A 15,092-nucleotide genomic window follows, 5' to 3' on the forward strand; every position below is an offset into this window, starting at 1 on the left:
ATTCTTTAATTTTATCTTATAAGGTGACCGCAAAGTTGTCACTGATCTTTATCAGTTATAATCCATAGCAGCCTTCTCTCACTTTTGTTAGCCCAAACTCCCTGGTGCCTTCTCTTCTGGAAGTTATTTTAACTGAAATAACATTTTATTTAAACAGAGAGCATTCACTTCTTAGGGACAGTGGTGTGAGCATTTGCCTTCTCTGCAGTTGGACAGGATGTAGTGAAGTATCTATTAAGAGGATTTAAATTTGTATCTTTTAAGGAATTATGTGAGAGCAGCTGCTACTACATATGTTGCAGTATCTATTGAAGGATTTGAGTCTCAAATTAGATTTTTAGGTTAAGAAAAGGAACCCTGAGAGATTAAATACACAAGGGGAAATCACATAATAGGCTAATGATGAAGTTATTCTCTTGAGGAATTCTCTTTGTCAGTAGAAGCAGACATAGCTTAATAGCAGTTATGAAGCTCATGACAATCTTTGCTTATAAGAGGTTTACTGAAATAAAAAACTGGGAGAAAGTAAACTTTCAAAATCAGATACAGAAGGATAGTGGATATGTATGTAACTGTACTGAATGATCTTGAAAGCTATTGTTTAGATTTTATTAGTTTTAGTGTTTGTTTATCTCACCTAAGTTAGTATAAACCTCTGAGTTTCCTTGGGCACCTGGATGTGTGTGCACGTGGGTGTGTGCACGTCTGAGAACTCAATCAATTTATATGCAGAGACTAAATCATTTCATTGATTTAGTACATTATTGTTGGATAACACTAAGTTTTAGTGTTTGAGTAAAATGGAATTTTTGTCACATTCTAAAGCACAACTAAAAAGCTATAATCATAGAAGAGAAAGTCAATACCAATATTTTCTCAGTTACTATTTCTACCTGAGATCCTGTTGGGTATTTTAAAGATATATTTTATATAGTATCTAACCCAAAATAAAAATTCTTAAAGCACCATAGCCGACCACATGTTTCTGATATGCCAATATTTACATTAAACTTGCTAAAGGTATATTCAAATTCATCATATGCTACTTTCATGTTCTCACTTTAGTGTTCTGTTAGAAGTTGGATGGTAAATTTATTCCATCTGGCTTCTAATGTGTCACTAAAAACCTAAAGAGTCATTTATTTCATTTATTTCTAGTAAAAATAATAAATGAAATGAAATAAAACTATAAAACTTGGATAAAACCATATCAAACTTCTTTTTTGTGTGTTTTACAGGCTTGAGAGGAGTAATAATCTTAGAATTCTTTTTAGAATGAGACTCGTCCATTTTACCCAAGAGAAAAATCAACCTAAAAAGTTATCACCATATATGTAATAAAAATTCAAGTTCCCAAAAGACTAAAGTGTGTTTACTATTATTGTGTATATATAAAATCATTCTATACAGTAGACAGTAATAAGTAGCAAGATTAATTTAAATCAGGTTTCAGAGAGGTGATTATTACTTATAATCTAAAACTGGAAGACTTGCCCAAGAATACTGATCTTTCATAGTGTCTCTTAAAGAAAAAAATAAAACCTCTTTAAACAGAATTTAAATTTTATTATCCAGTAAAAACAGTGACTCACTGCAGAGAGAACAAGAAAGAAAATGCTATTACACAGATTTCCAACACATAACGTTTATGGGATATACTGAAAAACACATCTTTTACTCATGCCTCAGATGTAACTAAAACTGGGTTTAAGACCTTGTCAATTTAAAAAAAACTTATTCAAAGACTAACTTGGCTTATTTTCCTTGCACACGTCTGTTAATTTCAGCATGGTATGGGGACAGGGTACGTGTTCTGGAGCCAGACAGACTCCAGAGTTTCAAATCCAGGTTCTATCACTTAGCAGGTAGCCTTAGACATGATTTTTATGCTGGTGAACCCTACAGTTTCTTCTCTACAAAAATAATGTGATAAACATATTTATTCCAAAAGTCTGTTAATTAATTAATGGAAAGTCCAATATAAAATGTCAAACACAAGGTGCAGATTCAGTAATAATAATCCCCATCTTCACTCATAATGTGATTATAGATAAACACTTTAATTTCATTGTGAAATCATGGGATAAAAAATCAATTTGAATGGGTCATTTAAAAAAAGAAAGAGAAATCTATTTCAGCATAGTTGTTCTTGACAGAGAAGAAGTTCTTTCCAGTGCCCAAGTTACTCAGTTATTTCAAATTTTATCATCTGAATGCCTAATAACTCAGATCATTAGCACTCATACTATATACCTTACCACAGTACTTATTTAGCTATCCTGAGGCTATTTTTTCTTGGGTTCTTTTAGTTTGTTGTTTTTGCTTTTACTTTCTCTTTATTTGAGGTTGGAAATGGAAAGATGAATTAAGAAAAAAAGAGAAAATAAGTGCAATCAAACCAGTCAGAAGTGCTATGTAAATAGCTCTTGCATGGTTTTATCCAGAAGGGGAAGAAATAGGGAATGATAATGTCTAGAATTAGGTTTCGGATTATCTATATTTACAAAACAGAAGTAGATTCATGGATGTAGAGAACGAACTTATGGTTACCAGAGGATAAGGGCGGGAAGGGATAAATTGGGAGATTGGGACTGACATATACACACTACTATGTATAAAATAGATAACTAATAAGAACCTGCTGTATAGCACAGGGAACTCTACTCAATACTCTGTAATGACCTATATGGGAAAAGAATCTAAAAAAAAAAAAGAGTGGATATATATGTATATGTATAACTGGTTCACTTTGCTGTACACCTGAAACTAACACAACATTGTAAATCAACTATACTCCAATAAAAATTCAAAAAAAATTAACGATCCACGCTAGAACCAGGAACAGTATCTGTGACTACTGTGCAGTGATTAACCTAAATTGCATCCTGGTTAGTAACCTGGAAAAGTTAAGGCTGATTACAAAGATGGAATGAACTGTGGCTGAGACACCAAAAGGACCAGGAGTAGTGGACAGGGGTGTATGGTATGAGACATCAAAGCAGACCTCCTTTTTGGAGACACTTTTTGTTCTAAATATGCGCCAGTAAATATGTATCATTCATTAACACAATTTCGCTTTTGTTTATATTTGCATATACAATGTCTCCCCTTGACAGGAACTTTACTGTTCTCTTGAGCTAAATTTCTATCTTTCTGGTTTTTTTGAGGTTATCTGCATATATAGACACCATATAAGAGTTTTAACAGTTTGATACAACTATTCTTAGCTCTTTAAATTCTTACCTCTAAATCATTAAAAAATAAATGTGTATCAGCAAGATTAAAAATCATCTCCTCCATTCGGAGTCCAAGGGTTACAGCCATGGGGGGATCCTGAAAAGGAAATGCACATATAATGAAGTAAATTTTCAGTAACCACAGTTATTATTAAAATTATCTTAAGTGCATATGCCTGTCGGGGGTAAGGAGGTGGAGACTGTTTGGGTTTTTAACCTAAGATGCAAAAGATTTCCCGATTATCAGAAAAGGTGCCTTTCTAAAGGGTTATCTACAACATATTAAATATACTGCTACATCTGTGAATTTACAGAAATTTATATGCACAGAAGAATGACTTAGATCCATTTTCACATAAAGCTATACGTTCATGAGAGGAGGAGGAAGGAAGCAAGCTAGTTCACAGGACCCAGTTTACATATACTCCATGGAAAGTCCTTCGGAGAAAGGTACTTGGATGGGACACTGAAGAATGGAGCAGATCTGTTAAAAAGAGAAAAGGACGTCCTTTTAAGAATGACAACAAATAAGTAGAAGAGAGAGAAAAGTAGGTCTATTGGATGTTTGTAGGACGTGAGCAGACGATATTGTCTGGAGGTGGGATAGGAAGAGCTGGCAGAGCAGCTCTAACTTCATTATTAATTGTATTTTGATCAACAGGCAATATTTATCTGAATATGTATAGAGTCTGATCTAACATGCATTTGACTAGGGATGAAGACGGAAGGGTGGAGTATGGCTAAAGGAACATTAATTGAGTAAATATAATATAGAAATGTATAAAAATAAAATATATACATCTAGAAGTCTAATGAAAGTAAGGGTAAGGGGATTAGTAAAAAGTCAAAGTGACTTAATTTTTGTTTATAGAAACTAAGAGATTACACAGCAGCAAGGAGTTGAGAATGAAGACCAGAGTTGGTACTTTACCACAATTAATTACAGTTGAAAGCCTGGAATAGAGAGGTGTAAGACTTTATTTTAAAAAGTAAGGCCTTTATTTTAGGGCTAGGGAAATAAGTCATGCACAAACCTTGTGTTTAAAATGATCAGAGTTGGAATGATCTCTAAGGGAGAACAGCTCTGGATGTGACTCTGGAGATGAGAAAAGAGAAAACCTGGAAGGGACAAATCCTCAGAATTTGAGACCAGAATGGGTGTTGGCAGAGAGAAGAAAACAGTTTCAAATAAGGCTGACAAATCTAGACGGATACTATTGGTTTTGGCTGAGAAGTTATTTTGGAAGACCTTAGAGGGTGATTTGGGTTGAGTGGCTGGGCCAGGAGCCAGATTGTAGGGATTTGAGGAGAGAGAACCAAATTTGTGTTTTCAATGTTCTAATAAATGGCATTTCAAGAAATGTATTTGAACTTGGGGAAATGTAATGCTAACGTTACTTCAATTTATGATAAGAATATGCAACCCAGGTCAGGTCAAGCAGTATTCATATACAGCCCCAAACTTCCTCGACTTAGCAAGAAGAAGACCCTCTTTATGCCACACCTATACTGCAACAACCAATTTTTTCCCTCTGTACTTCCATAATGCTTTGAGGGGGGAAACCCTAGAGTGTAACCATATTTGAAGTGAATGTCAGCCTCATATTCTGTAGTGATGAAAGAAAACCTACAGAATAGGAATTGAGTGCTGAGAAGGAGAGAGAGGAGAAGGTCACAGAGATGTTGAGCAAAGCTAAGACTTGATGTGGGAGAAGACGAGAGGACAATCATAATATGTTGGGTGTCAACATAATTTTCCAACTGTTTACATCTCTTTCTTGGAGATTTCTGTGGATTTCATAGCTAGACATTCTCTCTTTTCAAAAACAGAGACTCATGGTTCACATATTTGATGGCATCTTGGTGTTATGTCCTCCGGTCAGTATGACTCTGTGCTAGATTCATCTGTCTTCCAGTGACAGGATCATTTGGAGCAACGTACCCAAAGATCAAATAAATTCCATTTTATCCAACAAGTATTCATTCAAGAACGAGAACAAAAATATGAAGTGCCCATTTTGTGTCTCAAGGAGTTTCAAAACTCAGAGGGATCTCTTGCTCTGTTTCCTTCAAATATAAAATTCTTTTTTCTTATTTCTTTCTGTTGTTGTTTATGTTTTTGTTGCTGTTGTTGAAAGAAAATCTCTGGAGGTAAAAAAATTTAAAAATATACATTTGTCTTTCTTCTGTAAAAAATTCCTATTTCTAGACTCCCTCTCTCTTTTGTTATGGGGGCCGGGGGGTTTGAATAGGCTGAGGACACAGAAAACTTGTAAATATTCCATCTAGTCATGGAACCATGAACAAAAAGCCTACAGAAATATCAGGAAAAATCAAATGTAATTATAGCATGAAAACATATAATTCCATTAGTGATGCTCTATGCTTTTGAGGAATGTTCACTGATGCAAGACAATAAAACTGAGCTCCACGGGACTCTGTTATGTTTCTGATGATTACTGCCCTAAAGATATATATTTCAGATGGGGCTTCAGAAATGTCTTCTATAAAAGGTTTTCCTTCTTGAGACTAGATTGGTTAAAGTCTTATCGTATGATTTGCCAATTTTTCTTTTTAAAGTTTTAGATAAAATTCTTCAATTTCTTATGTTCATGCCTCACATTCTTTGCATTTACAGATCAGATTTATGGGGATGGGAGAAAACGTACTGTTTCTTTTTGATTGTTACTTTCATCGATGCCACGCTTCTGTAGCACGTAACTCTCTATGCTACCTAAGCAGTGATAGGAAAATCCATGAAGAATGCATTTTGTGCATCTGATAGGCATGCAAACAAATATAATTTTTAAAAAATCAACAAGAATTCTCTAACAAAGAAGCATAGCGTATGACATGAAGAAAACTGTTTTTGAGCACCCCACTGGAATGCAACCCCACGGCAAAGGAAGGGGCAGTTATTTGTTTCTCGAGCTCTGGCGATTCCACATCACACAGGCTCCTAGAGCCAGGACTTAGTAAGCATTTTGGCAAAACTTCACTGGTTAACCGGGAAAGTTTCAGCTTGAGGTTTGCGTGAGTGTGAACTGGCTATATTTTGCTAAGGCCTGTTGAAAGGGAGGCATTTTGTCACCTATGCCGAAGGCTTGACACAGAAGGGCTAGGAATAGCCATGCCACAAGCCAAGGAAAACCGTGCTTGTAAGAGGTGCTGATCTTGTTTCTAAGAGAACATCAGGTGAGGGCTTACTTTCAAATATCTGGTTTTACTTTTTTTTTCTTTTTCCAGTTTACTAAGTCACTGGGATAGCTAATTCTAAGTAAGCAGATTCCAGCACCCCATTTTCCAGCTAAAGAACCCCCAGACGTAAGAATCCAAGAAAGATGGGCAGGAGTTTGGTGGGTGTCGCTGTCATGTTGGGCACCCTATCCCTTGCAGACCACTGGGCAGGAGCTGCCAGAGCCTGCAATCCCACGGCTTTATCAGGCATTTGAGAATTAAACATACCTCTGGACTGAAGCCAACTTTTATACAGAGATGTTTGCTCGTTTTCATTAGATGTTTGTAGAATTATGGGCACCTTATGAATCAAGGGTTACTGCCTTTCCTCAGTTTAACTGCAGTGAGTGTTGAGTTTAGGGTCTGAAATGAAGTGACAGTGAAAACTTGGATAGAGGGGAAAAGTGGGATAATAAAGTGAGTAACAGGGTTTTGTGGTAGCTTTGATACATATTATACATGCATAACAGTTCCAATCGGTTCAAAGTGTCTACAGCAGAGTTTCATATGGGGCAAACTGAACCTCTGCCAATTTAAATTTACTGTGTAGCGTTCTATGAAAACACTGAAACTATTCCCAAGACATTTGTTGGGGGGAGAGAGAGAGAGAGAGAGAGAGAGAGAGAGAGAGAGAGAGAGAGAAACAAGAGACACAGAGATAGAAATAGAGACAGAGGGGAGATGAAGAAAATGAGTAACTCTTGGCCCTTAACTGTGTGCTTTTCAGCCGGATGTGATCAGTGTATAACCAAGTCAGGATCAAGGACGGCACTTCTCTATATCAAAATACTAACGCCTATTAGCCATGTAAGCGCAGAGCATAAATTGGAGCCAGACAGTCTGTCTATGGGCCTCTGCCCTGCACTGGGCCATCAGCTGGAATTCCTCCTCTAGGGACACACTGTAAAAATATTTCAGGAGAGGCAGCAATTATGTATTTTTAAAGAAATGGGGGACTTTTTTTAAGAACTCAAGCTCTTGGAACAGTTACTCCCTTGGGACCTGAATCATATTTGTGGACATGTGCACACAGAGGCAGAAGATGTGCAAATTCATTACAGGAAAAGAAAGACAAACTAGCTCCACGAACCAAGGTGGAAATAGCTAGTGGGTTTGTTAGAATACCTAAAGTCTTTTAATCAGCGACAAGAAATGCCATGACATTCAGTCATGAATCAGAAGGGAAATTTTACAATTGAGTTGTTTGTCTGTAATGGACAGGCAGTGGGCTTAAGGGTTCTCAGGGGGAATTGGAGAAGGGTTTTAGGAACTTTTATGTATTTATTGAGTGTCTACTATGTGTCAGACATGATCAAATTCTGGGCAGAGAGCAGAAAATTAAATAAGCAAACTCCCTGCCCTTATGGGGTTTATATTATTACTGGATGAGCCCTCTGATGAATACATGGACAAAAAAACAAGGAAATATGTAGTATTCTAGGTGGTGAAAAAAATCAGTCAGCAGACACAGAAGGCTATGGGGATGGGTGGTGATGGCTTATTTAAAGAAAGTGAAGGGAAAGCCTTTCTTAGGAGGTGATAGTGGAGGATAAGAGACCTGAGAAAAGGGAGGGGACTAGCCATGCACAGACACGGCGATAGGGAACATACGTAGAGGCGACAGTGAGGCTGATGTGTACGGGAGAGTGTGAGGCACAGTGACTCAGCTGAGAGACGTGAAATGGACCAAGGATTTTAAGAAAGAGGGAGTGATTAACTGGGTCAAATACAAGTGAGAGAGACCCCAGGAAGATAAACCATGAATTTGGCAAGAAGGTCATTTCTCAGACTTGAGGAGAGTTGTAGGGCTGGCAAGCGAGGGAAGAGCAGAGAAAGAGGGCAGTGATTGGAAAACGGCTCAAGAGGCTTTTCTGGTGATGGGACTATTACGATATGTAAAAGAGTGATGGGAATAATCCAGAAAAGTGGGACACTGGGGATTCAGGAATGAAAGAGGTCTTTTTGGGAGGAGATTCACTGGGTAAGTGAGAGGGCCTGGATCCAGGGCATGAATGGGGGTGCAGAGAGCAGGCAGAGAATACGGTCATGGTGCAAAGATAAAGTAATTCTTCCAGTTTGCTTTATTTTTTTCCTTAAAGTGATGGAGGAGGAGTTTTGTGCAGAATTGAGAGGGGGCTTTGAAGGGGGTGAGGGGAGAGAAGGTTTGAAATAATCAGCTGGAAGAGTTAGCCCAGGAGTGCTGGGACCCACTTGAGATTTGTGGCCACGTTCAGCTGTTGAGGTACAGGTAGAGTGTTGGACAGGGTTTTTTTGATTTGTTTTGTTTTTTACAAGGTGAGCCTGATGGAGAAAAAGAGGCATAAAGATGATGAGGCTTTATGCAAAAGCAGGGTGATAGCGTCATCCAGGGCTGGGATGATGACGTCTAAGGCAGAGGCTCCTGAACTTGACCACATATGAGAAGCACCTGGGGAGCTTTGAAAAATCCTGCTGCCCAGCTCACACCCTGTGCCAATTAAATCAGGTATTCTCTGAGGTGGGACTCATGCATCAGTAATTTCAAAGCTCTCCAGTGATTCTAATGCACACAAGACCGAGAATCAGTGATTAAGATCTTTCTACTCAAAGTGTGGCTCACAGACCAGCAGCACTGAATTAGGAGCTTGTTAGAAAGGCAGATCACAGACCCTACCCCGGAGATCTACTGAAGCAGAATCTATAGTTTAACAAGATTGCCTGGGGACTCATACGCATGTTAATATTTAAAAAGCACTGGTCTAAGAGCTCTCCTGAAGGTCTGGGATGGTTAGGGAACACCAGAGCTGGCGTGGCCTTCTGGTTTCCCAGGAGTTAATTTAAGCCTCTGAGATGCTTCCAAAAGACTCTTATGACCTGAATCAGTCTGATTACTGAGTAGCATGGTGACTCAGTATAATTTCTTGGGAATTAGGCTTCCCTGGAAATAACTTACAGTTATGAGTAAGAGTGAATTGCCCCACCTTCACCTCCATAAAGATCATCTGTGGACTGAACTTCAAGGACCAGAGGACCCGTGGTGCCTCTTTTCTTAGTCATGTAGCCAACGACCTTCTAGGGAGCAGGTAAAGGTGTAAAACTAGTTAATTTTTCCTCTGGATTAAAAGGATTTGTTCAAAATCCAAGTATTCTACTGTTTCGATCAGTAGAGAATCCAATGAATAAAGCTCACCCACATTTATTAAACTAATAACAGATTAAATATACTTCAAGGGGAATTACAGCAATAGTAATATGCTACAACTATAGTTGCTATACTATACTACTGCTCTCGTAGAGATTATGGATTGATGGAGTTTGCTTCCAGCCCATAATATATCATAAATACTTTTAAAAATAAAAAATAGTAAAGTATCATATTTATATTATACAATATATAATAGTATAGCATAGCAACCGGATGGAAAGGGAGAAGTCAAGAGAATGGTGAGAATGACCATGGGAGGATGAGCTAGAAAGCATAGGACTGAGAGAAAAGTGACAGAGATGGCAAATGAACCCACCCAATTGAGGCCTCAGGACTTGGAGAAAGGTGGGTGGTATGTTAGAGGAAGACTGTAGAAAAGATAAGTGAGACATGAATTTAGAAAAAGGAGAGTTAATGATGAGTTATGGAAATTTAAGGCAAGTTAATAATGTAATCTGCCTCCCTCCAACACCCAAGATGTGAGATTGAATGTTTTTTTTAAATTTATTTATTTTTCTGTTGTTGTTGAGGTATAGTTGTTTTACAATGTTGTGTTAGTTTCTACTGTACAGCGAAGTGAAGTAGAGTTCCCTGTGCTATACAGCAGGTTCTTATTAGTCATCCATTTTATACACATCAGTGTATACATGTCAATCCCAATCTCCCAGTTCATCCCACCACTACCACCCCCAACCCCCCCAACTTTTCCCCCTTGGTGTCCATACGTTTGTTCTCAACACCTGTGTCTCTATTTCTGCCTTGCAAACTGGTTAATCTGTACCATTTTTCTAGATTCCACATATATGCGGTAATATACGATATTTGTTTTTCTCTTTCTGACTTACTAGAGACTGTCATACAGAGTGAGATTGAATGTTCATAAGCGAAGATCATAAACGGAGATTGAAACTTCAGGGGAGGTTATAAAAGGTGTCTCCAGAAGTTTGTGCTTTTAAGAAATGAATGACCACTTATCTTTCTTGTATATTAATTTCAAGTTTCACTGTCTCTCAAACTCCCTATGAGAGTTTGAGAAGCGCCACTGTCTTTGATTTAGCTTTACTTTTACGTACATATGTACAAGTGACCCTTGAACAACATAGGTTTGAACCATGTTGGTCCATTGATATGCAGAATTTTTTTTCAATAAATATGCTGGAACATTTTTTGGAGATTTGCAATAATTTGAAAAAAACTCCCAGACCAACCACATAGCCTAGAAATATTGAAAGAAAAATTTTAAATTAGGTATATCACGAATGCATAAAATATATATCGATACTAGTCTATTTTATCATTTAATACCATAAGATACACACAAATCTATTAAAAAGTTAAAATTGATCAAAACTTATGCACGCACAGACTGTTCACGGCACTGTTCACAGTCAAGAGAAATGTATACAAACAGGATTAATTGCAGGATTAAATCATAACTGAAAAAATTAACTGTAGTCCATATTGTACTACTGTAATAATTTCATAGCCACCTCCTGTTACTATTTCAGTGAGCTCAAGTGTTGCAAGTATCCGCTTAAATGCCAAGTGACGCTAATCAACTCCTTGTGAGCAGTCCACTTCTCCAGTAAATTGCACGTTGCAGTAAAAAGTGATCTCTTGCAGCTCTCGCGTATTTTGCGTTGTTTACTGCAATACCATAAACCTTAAATAACACCAGGGGACCCATACGAAGTGCCCCTAGTGATGCTAGAAGTGCTCCCAAGAAGCAGAGAAAAGTCATGACATGACCAAAAAAAAAAAAGTTTAATTACTTGATATGTACCATAGCTTAAGTTCTTCAGCTGTGGTTGCCCGCCAACTCAAGATAAATAAATCCAGCGTAAAGGCCATTGTAAAGAAGGAAAGGAGATTCATGAAGCCATCGCTGCAGTTACACCAGCAGGCTCGAAACCTTGCTCTTTTTCAGAAATACCTTTTTATCTCACGTGGAAAATCTAGCTTTGATGTGGGTTCAGGATTACTACAAGAAAGGCATACCTGTAGATTCTAATATGATTTGAGAAAAAGTGAAGTCATTAAATGACAACTTCAAGCAAAAGGAAGGTGAAGGAGCTAAAGCTGGAGAAATTAATGTCAGCAAAGATGGTCTGATAATTTAAGAAAGAGGTTTGGCTTAAAAAATGTCATGATAACAGGAGAAGCAGCTTCACACACCAAGAGGCAGCAGATGTGTTCCCAGACACCATTAAGAAAATCATTGGGGAGAAAGAATATCTGCTGAACAGGTTTTTACTGCAGATGAAACTGCCCTATTCTGGAAAAAAAAATGTCACCAAGGACATTTGTTAATAAGGAAGAGAAGCAAGCAGCAGGATTTAAGGCAGGAAAGGACAGGCTAACACTACCATTTCGTGCAAATGCAGTCAGGTTTATGATCAGGATCGCCCTTATATATAAAGCTGCTAACCCCAAGCCTGAAGGGAAAGGATAAACACCAGCTGCCAGTCTTCTGATTGTACAAAAAGAAGGCCTGACAATGAGAACACTTTTTCTGGATTGGTTCTATTGAGGCTTTGTCCCTGAAGTCAGGAAGTACCTTGTTAGTAAGGGATTGCCTTTTAAAGTTCTTTTGATATTGGACTACGACCCTGGCTACCCAGAACCCCATGAGTTCAACACTGAAGGCACTGTAAAGTGGTCTACTTGCCCCCAAACACAACATCTCTAATTCAGTCTCCAGAACAGGGGGTCATAGGGCCCTTTAAGGCTCATTATATATGGTACTCTATGGAAAGGATTGTCAATGTTATGGAAGAGAACCTCAGTAGAGAACATCATGAATGTCTGAAAGGATTATGCCATTGAAAATGCCATCATTGGTATGGAAAAAACCCTGAAAGCCATCAAGCCGGAAACAATAAATTCCTGCTGGAGAAACTTGTGTCCAGATGTTGTGCATGACGTCACAGGATTTACGACAGAGCCAATCAAGAAAATCATGAAAGAGATGGTGGATACGGCAAAGAAAGGTGGGGGTGAAGGGTTTCAAGATATGGATCTTGGAGAAATTCAAGAGCTAACAGACACCACACCAGAAAAATTAACAGGGGACAACTTGATAGAGATGAGTGCTTCTGAACCAGTGCCAGACGACGAGGAAGAAGACGTAGAAGAAGCAGCGCCAGGAAACAAACTGACACTAGGCAGTCTGGCAGAAGGTTCTGATTATTCAAAACTGCTTTTGATTTCTTTTAAGACATGGACCCTTCTATGATATGGGTGCTGAAACTAAAGCCAACGGTGGAAAGATTAGTACCATATAGAAACATTTTTAGAAAAACGAAAAAGCAAAAAAAGTCAGACAGAAATTGCGATGTATTTCCATAACGTTACACTGAGTGTGCCTGCCTCTCCTGCCTCCCCTTCCACCTTCTCCATCTCTTCCACCTCTGCCGCCTGGTGAGACAGCAAGACCAACCCCTCCTCTTCCCCCTCCTCCTCAGCCTACTCATCGTGAAGAGGCCGAGGATGAAGAATTTTATGATGATCCACTTCCACTAAATGAAGAGTAATCATCATGACAGACAGTTAATAAACTTATCTGTTATGTATGTGTGTTGAATGTCTTCGTGTGACAATCTAGTAACTGTACGGCAAGAACTGTAGGACACGTTTTTGTCCCATAATCATCATTGCCTAAGTATTCATCTTGTAAAACATCGTGTGCAAAGACTTGTATTGAAGTGAACAGCTTATCCTTACATGTGCATAAGGTGAGCGATATATCATATAAAATTAATAATGTGTTAGTTTTCTTACTGTTTTATACCTTTGCTTTCAAAGAATTACATTACTGTACAGTATACCCCTCTCTAGTAACTGGAGAAACTGCATATCAGCCTATCATCACAGGTAAGTGTTTTTGTTTTTTTTTATAAATGTGTCTCCAATACTGTATTAAGAATATGACTGTAATACTGTGTGCCATAAAAATTTTACAATGATTCATTCATTAGTGTATAGGTTAGGCTACTGTGAAGCAACCATATTGATTACACTTAGGCTACCATAAAGTAATCACATTGCTGCTTTGTTATCAGTGCATGAATCGTTATGTCTGTAAATAAATATGAATTTCTTTTTCACATTATCTTTTCATTTTTGATGTCTAGTGTTAGTAATGCGTATCACATCTACAGTGTTTTATATCATGGAAGACAATATTGACATAGGTACTGACAGACAATTCACCTTATAAACAGATGACAAACTTATGGTATTGATAAATACAGTACAGTACTGTAAATGTACTTCCTCTTATTTATGACTTTCATAATAACATTTTCTTTTCTCTAGCTTACTTTATTGTAAGAATACGGTATATAATACATCAACATGCAAAATTCGTGGTAACCATTTATGTTATCAGTAAGGCTTCCAGTCAACAGCAGCCTATTGGCAGTTAAGTTTTTAAGGCATCAAAAGTTACTCAGATTTTTAACTTCATGGGGGGTCGGCACCCCTGACCCCCCGCATTGTTCAAGGGTCAACTATACTATGTTCACATGCATATGCATGTGTGCCCTTAAACACATATACTATGAGCAACCATGAAAAACACTAAAATTTTTTTCACTTTATTTTTCTTTTCCATTATGGTTTATTACAGGATATTGAATATAGATCCCTGTGCTATACAGTAGGATCTTGTTGTTTATCCATACTGTATATAATATTTTGCCCAAACTCCCAATCCATCCTTCCCCACCCCCTCTCCCCCTTGGCAACCACAAGTCTGTTCTCTATCACTAAAGTTTTTGAGACTTGTAAATTCCACATTCATTCATTTTATATGTGCCATGATCACTCTCCAGTCACCCTCTTCTTCTCTACAACATTGAGCTGAGTATCTCACATTATGAGATGAAACAACACATACATTTTTTGATAAAACACCCAGTTTCCCCCAGATTCAGTTTCTCAACATTCAGATTTCCTTGGAACCAAATAAAACAGGTTACACTCATTGAATGTTTGCTCTGTGGTAGGTAATGTGCTGAGTTTTAATGCACTGACTCATTTAACCCTTTTAATCAAATTATGAAGTTATTATTCTCCCCACTTTATATAAAAGGTAACTGAGGCTCACAAAGACTAAATAAACTACCCAAGGTCACATGCATAGTAGGAAGTGGAGATAGAATTTAAGCTCAGGTCCTTCTCCCTCCAAATTCAGAATGCTCTAACCATTATGCCCAGAGGGGTGGTCACCTGCGTGCTGCCATCAGAGTGGCCTCCAATCCATGGTTCCAACACTTGATTCATTCTAACCACATTCTAGCCAATCATGTTGCTTTTCCTTAGGTGACATACACATAAATCAGTACTTATCTTCACGACAATCTCATCATTTAAAATATGGCTTATGCTGTTTCAGAAGCCTTTCCACATAAGTGTGTGTAGATTGTTTAATA

At 37.9% G+C, this 15,092-nt stretch overlaps 1 protein-coding gene across 6 annotated transcripts in view; it reads right to left on the reverse strand.

The window, feature by feature from the left end:
- Nucleotides 1-15,092, reverse strand: part of EYA4 (EYA transcriptional coactivator and phosphatase 4) — a 254,866-nt gene that overhangs the window by 15,621 nt on the left and 224,153 nt on the right. For all 6 annotated transcript variants that reach the window (XM_061207620.1, XM_061207624.1, XM_061207623.1 and 3 more), the window contains one exon: nt 3,244-3,333. In XM_061207620.1, coding sequence (XP_061063603.1) covers nt 3,244-3,333 — 90 coding nt within the window. The remainder of the gene's footprint in view (nt 1-3,243; nt 3,334-15,092) is intronic.

This window comes from Eubalaena glacialis, chromosome 12, assembly GCF_028564815.1.
Source record: "Eubalaena glacialis isolate mEubGla1 chromosome 12, mEubGla1.1.hap2.+ XY, whole genome shotgun sequence".
Lineage (NCBI taxonomy): Eukaryota > Metazoa > Chordata > Mammalia > Artiodactyla > Balaenidae > Eubalaena > Eubalaena glacialis.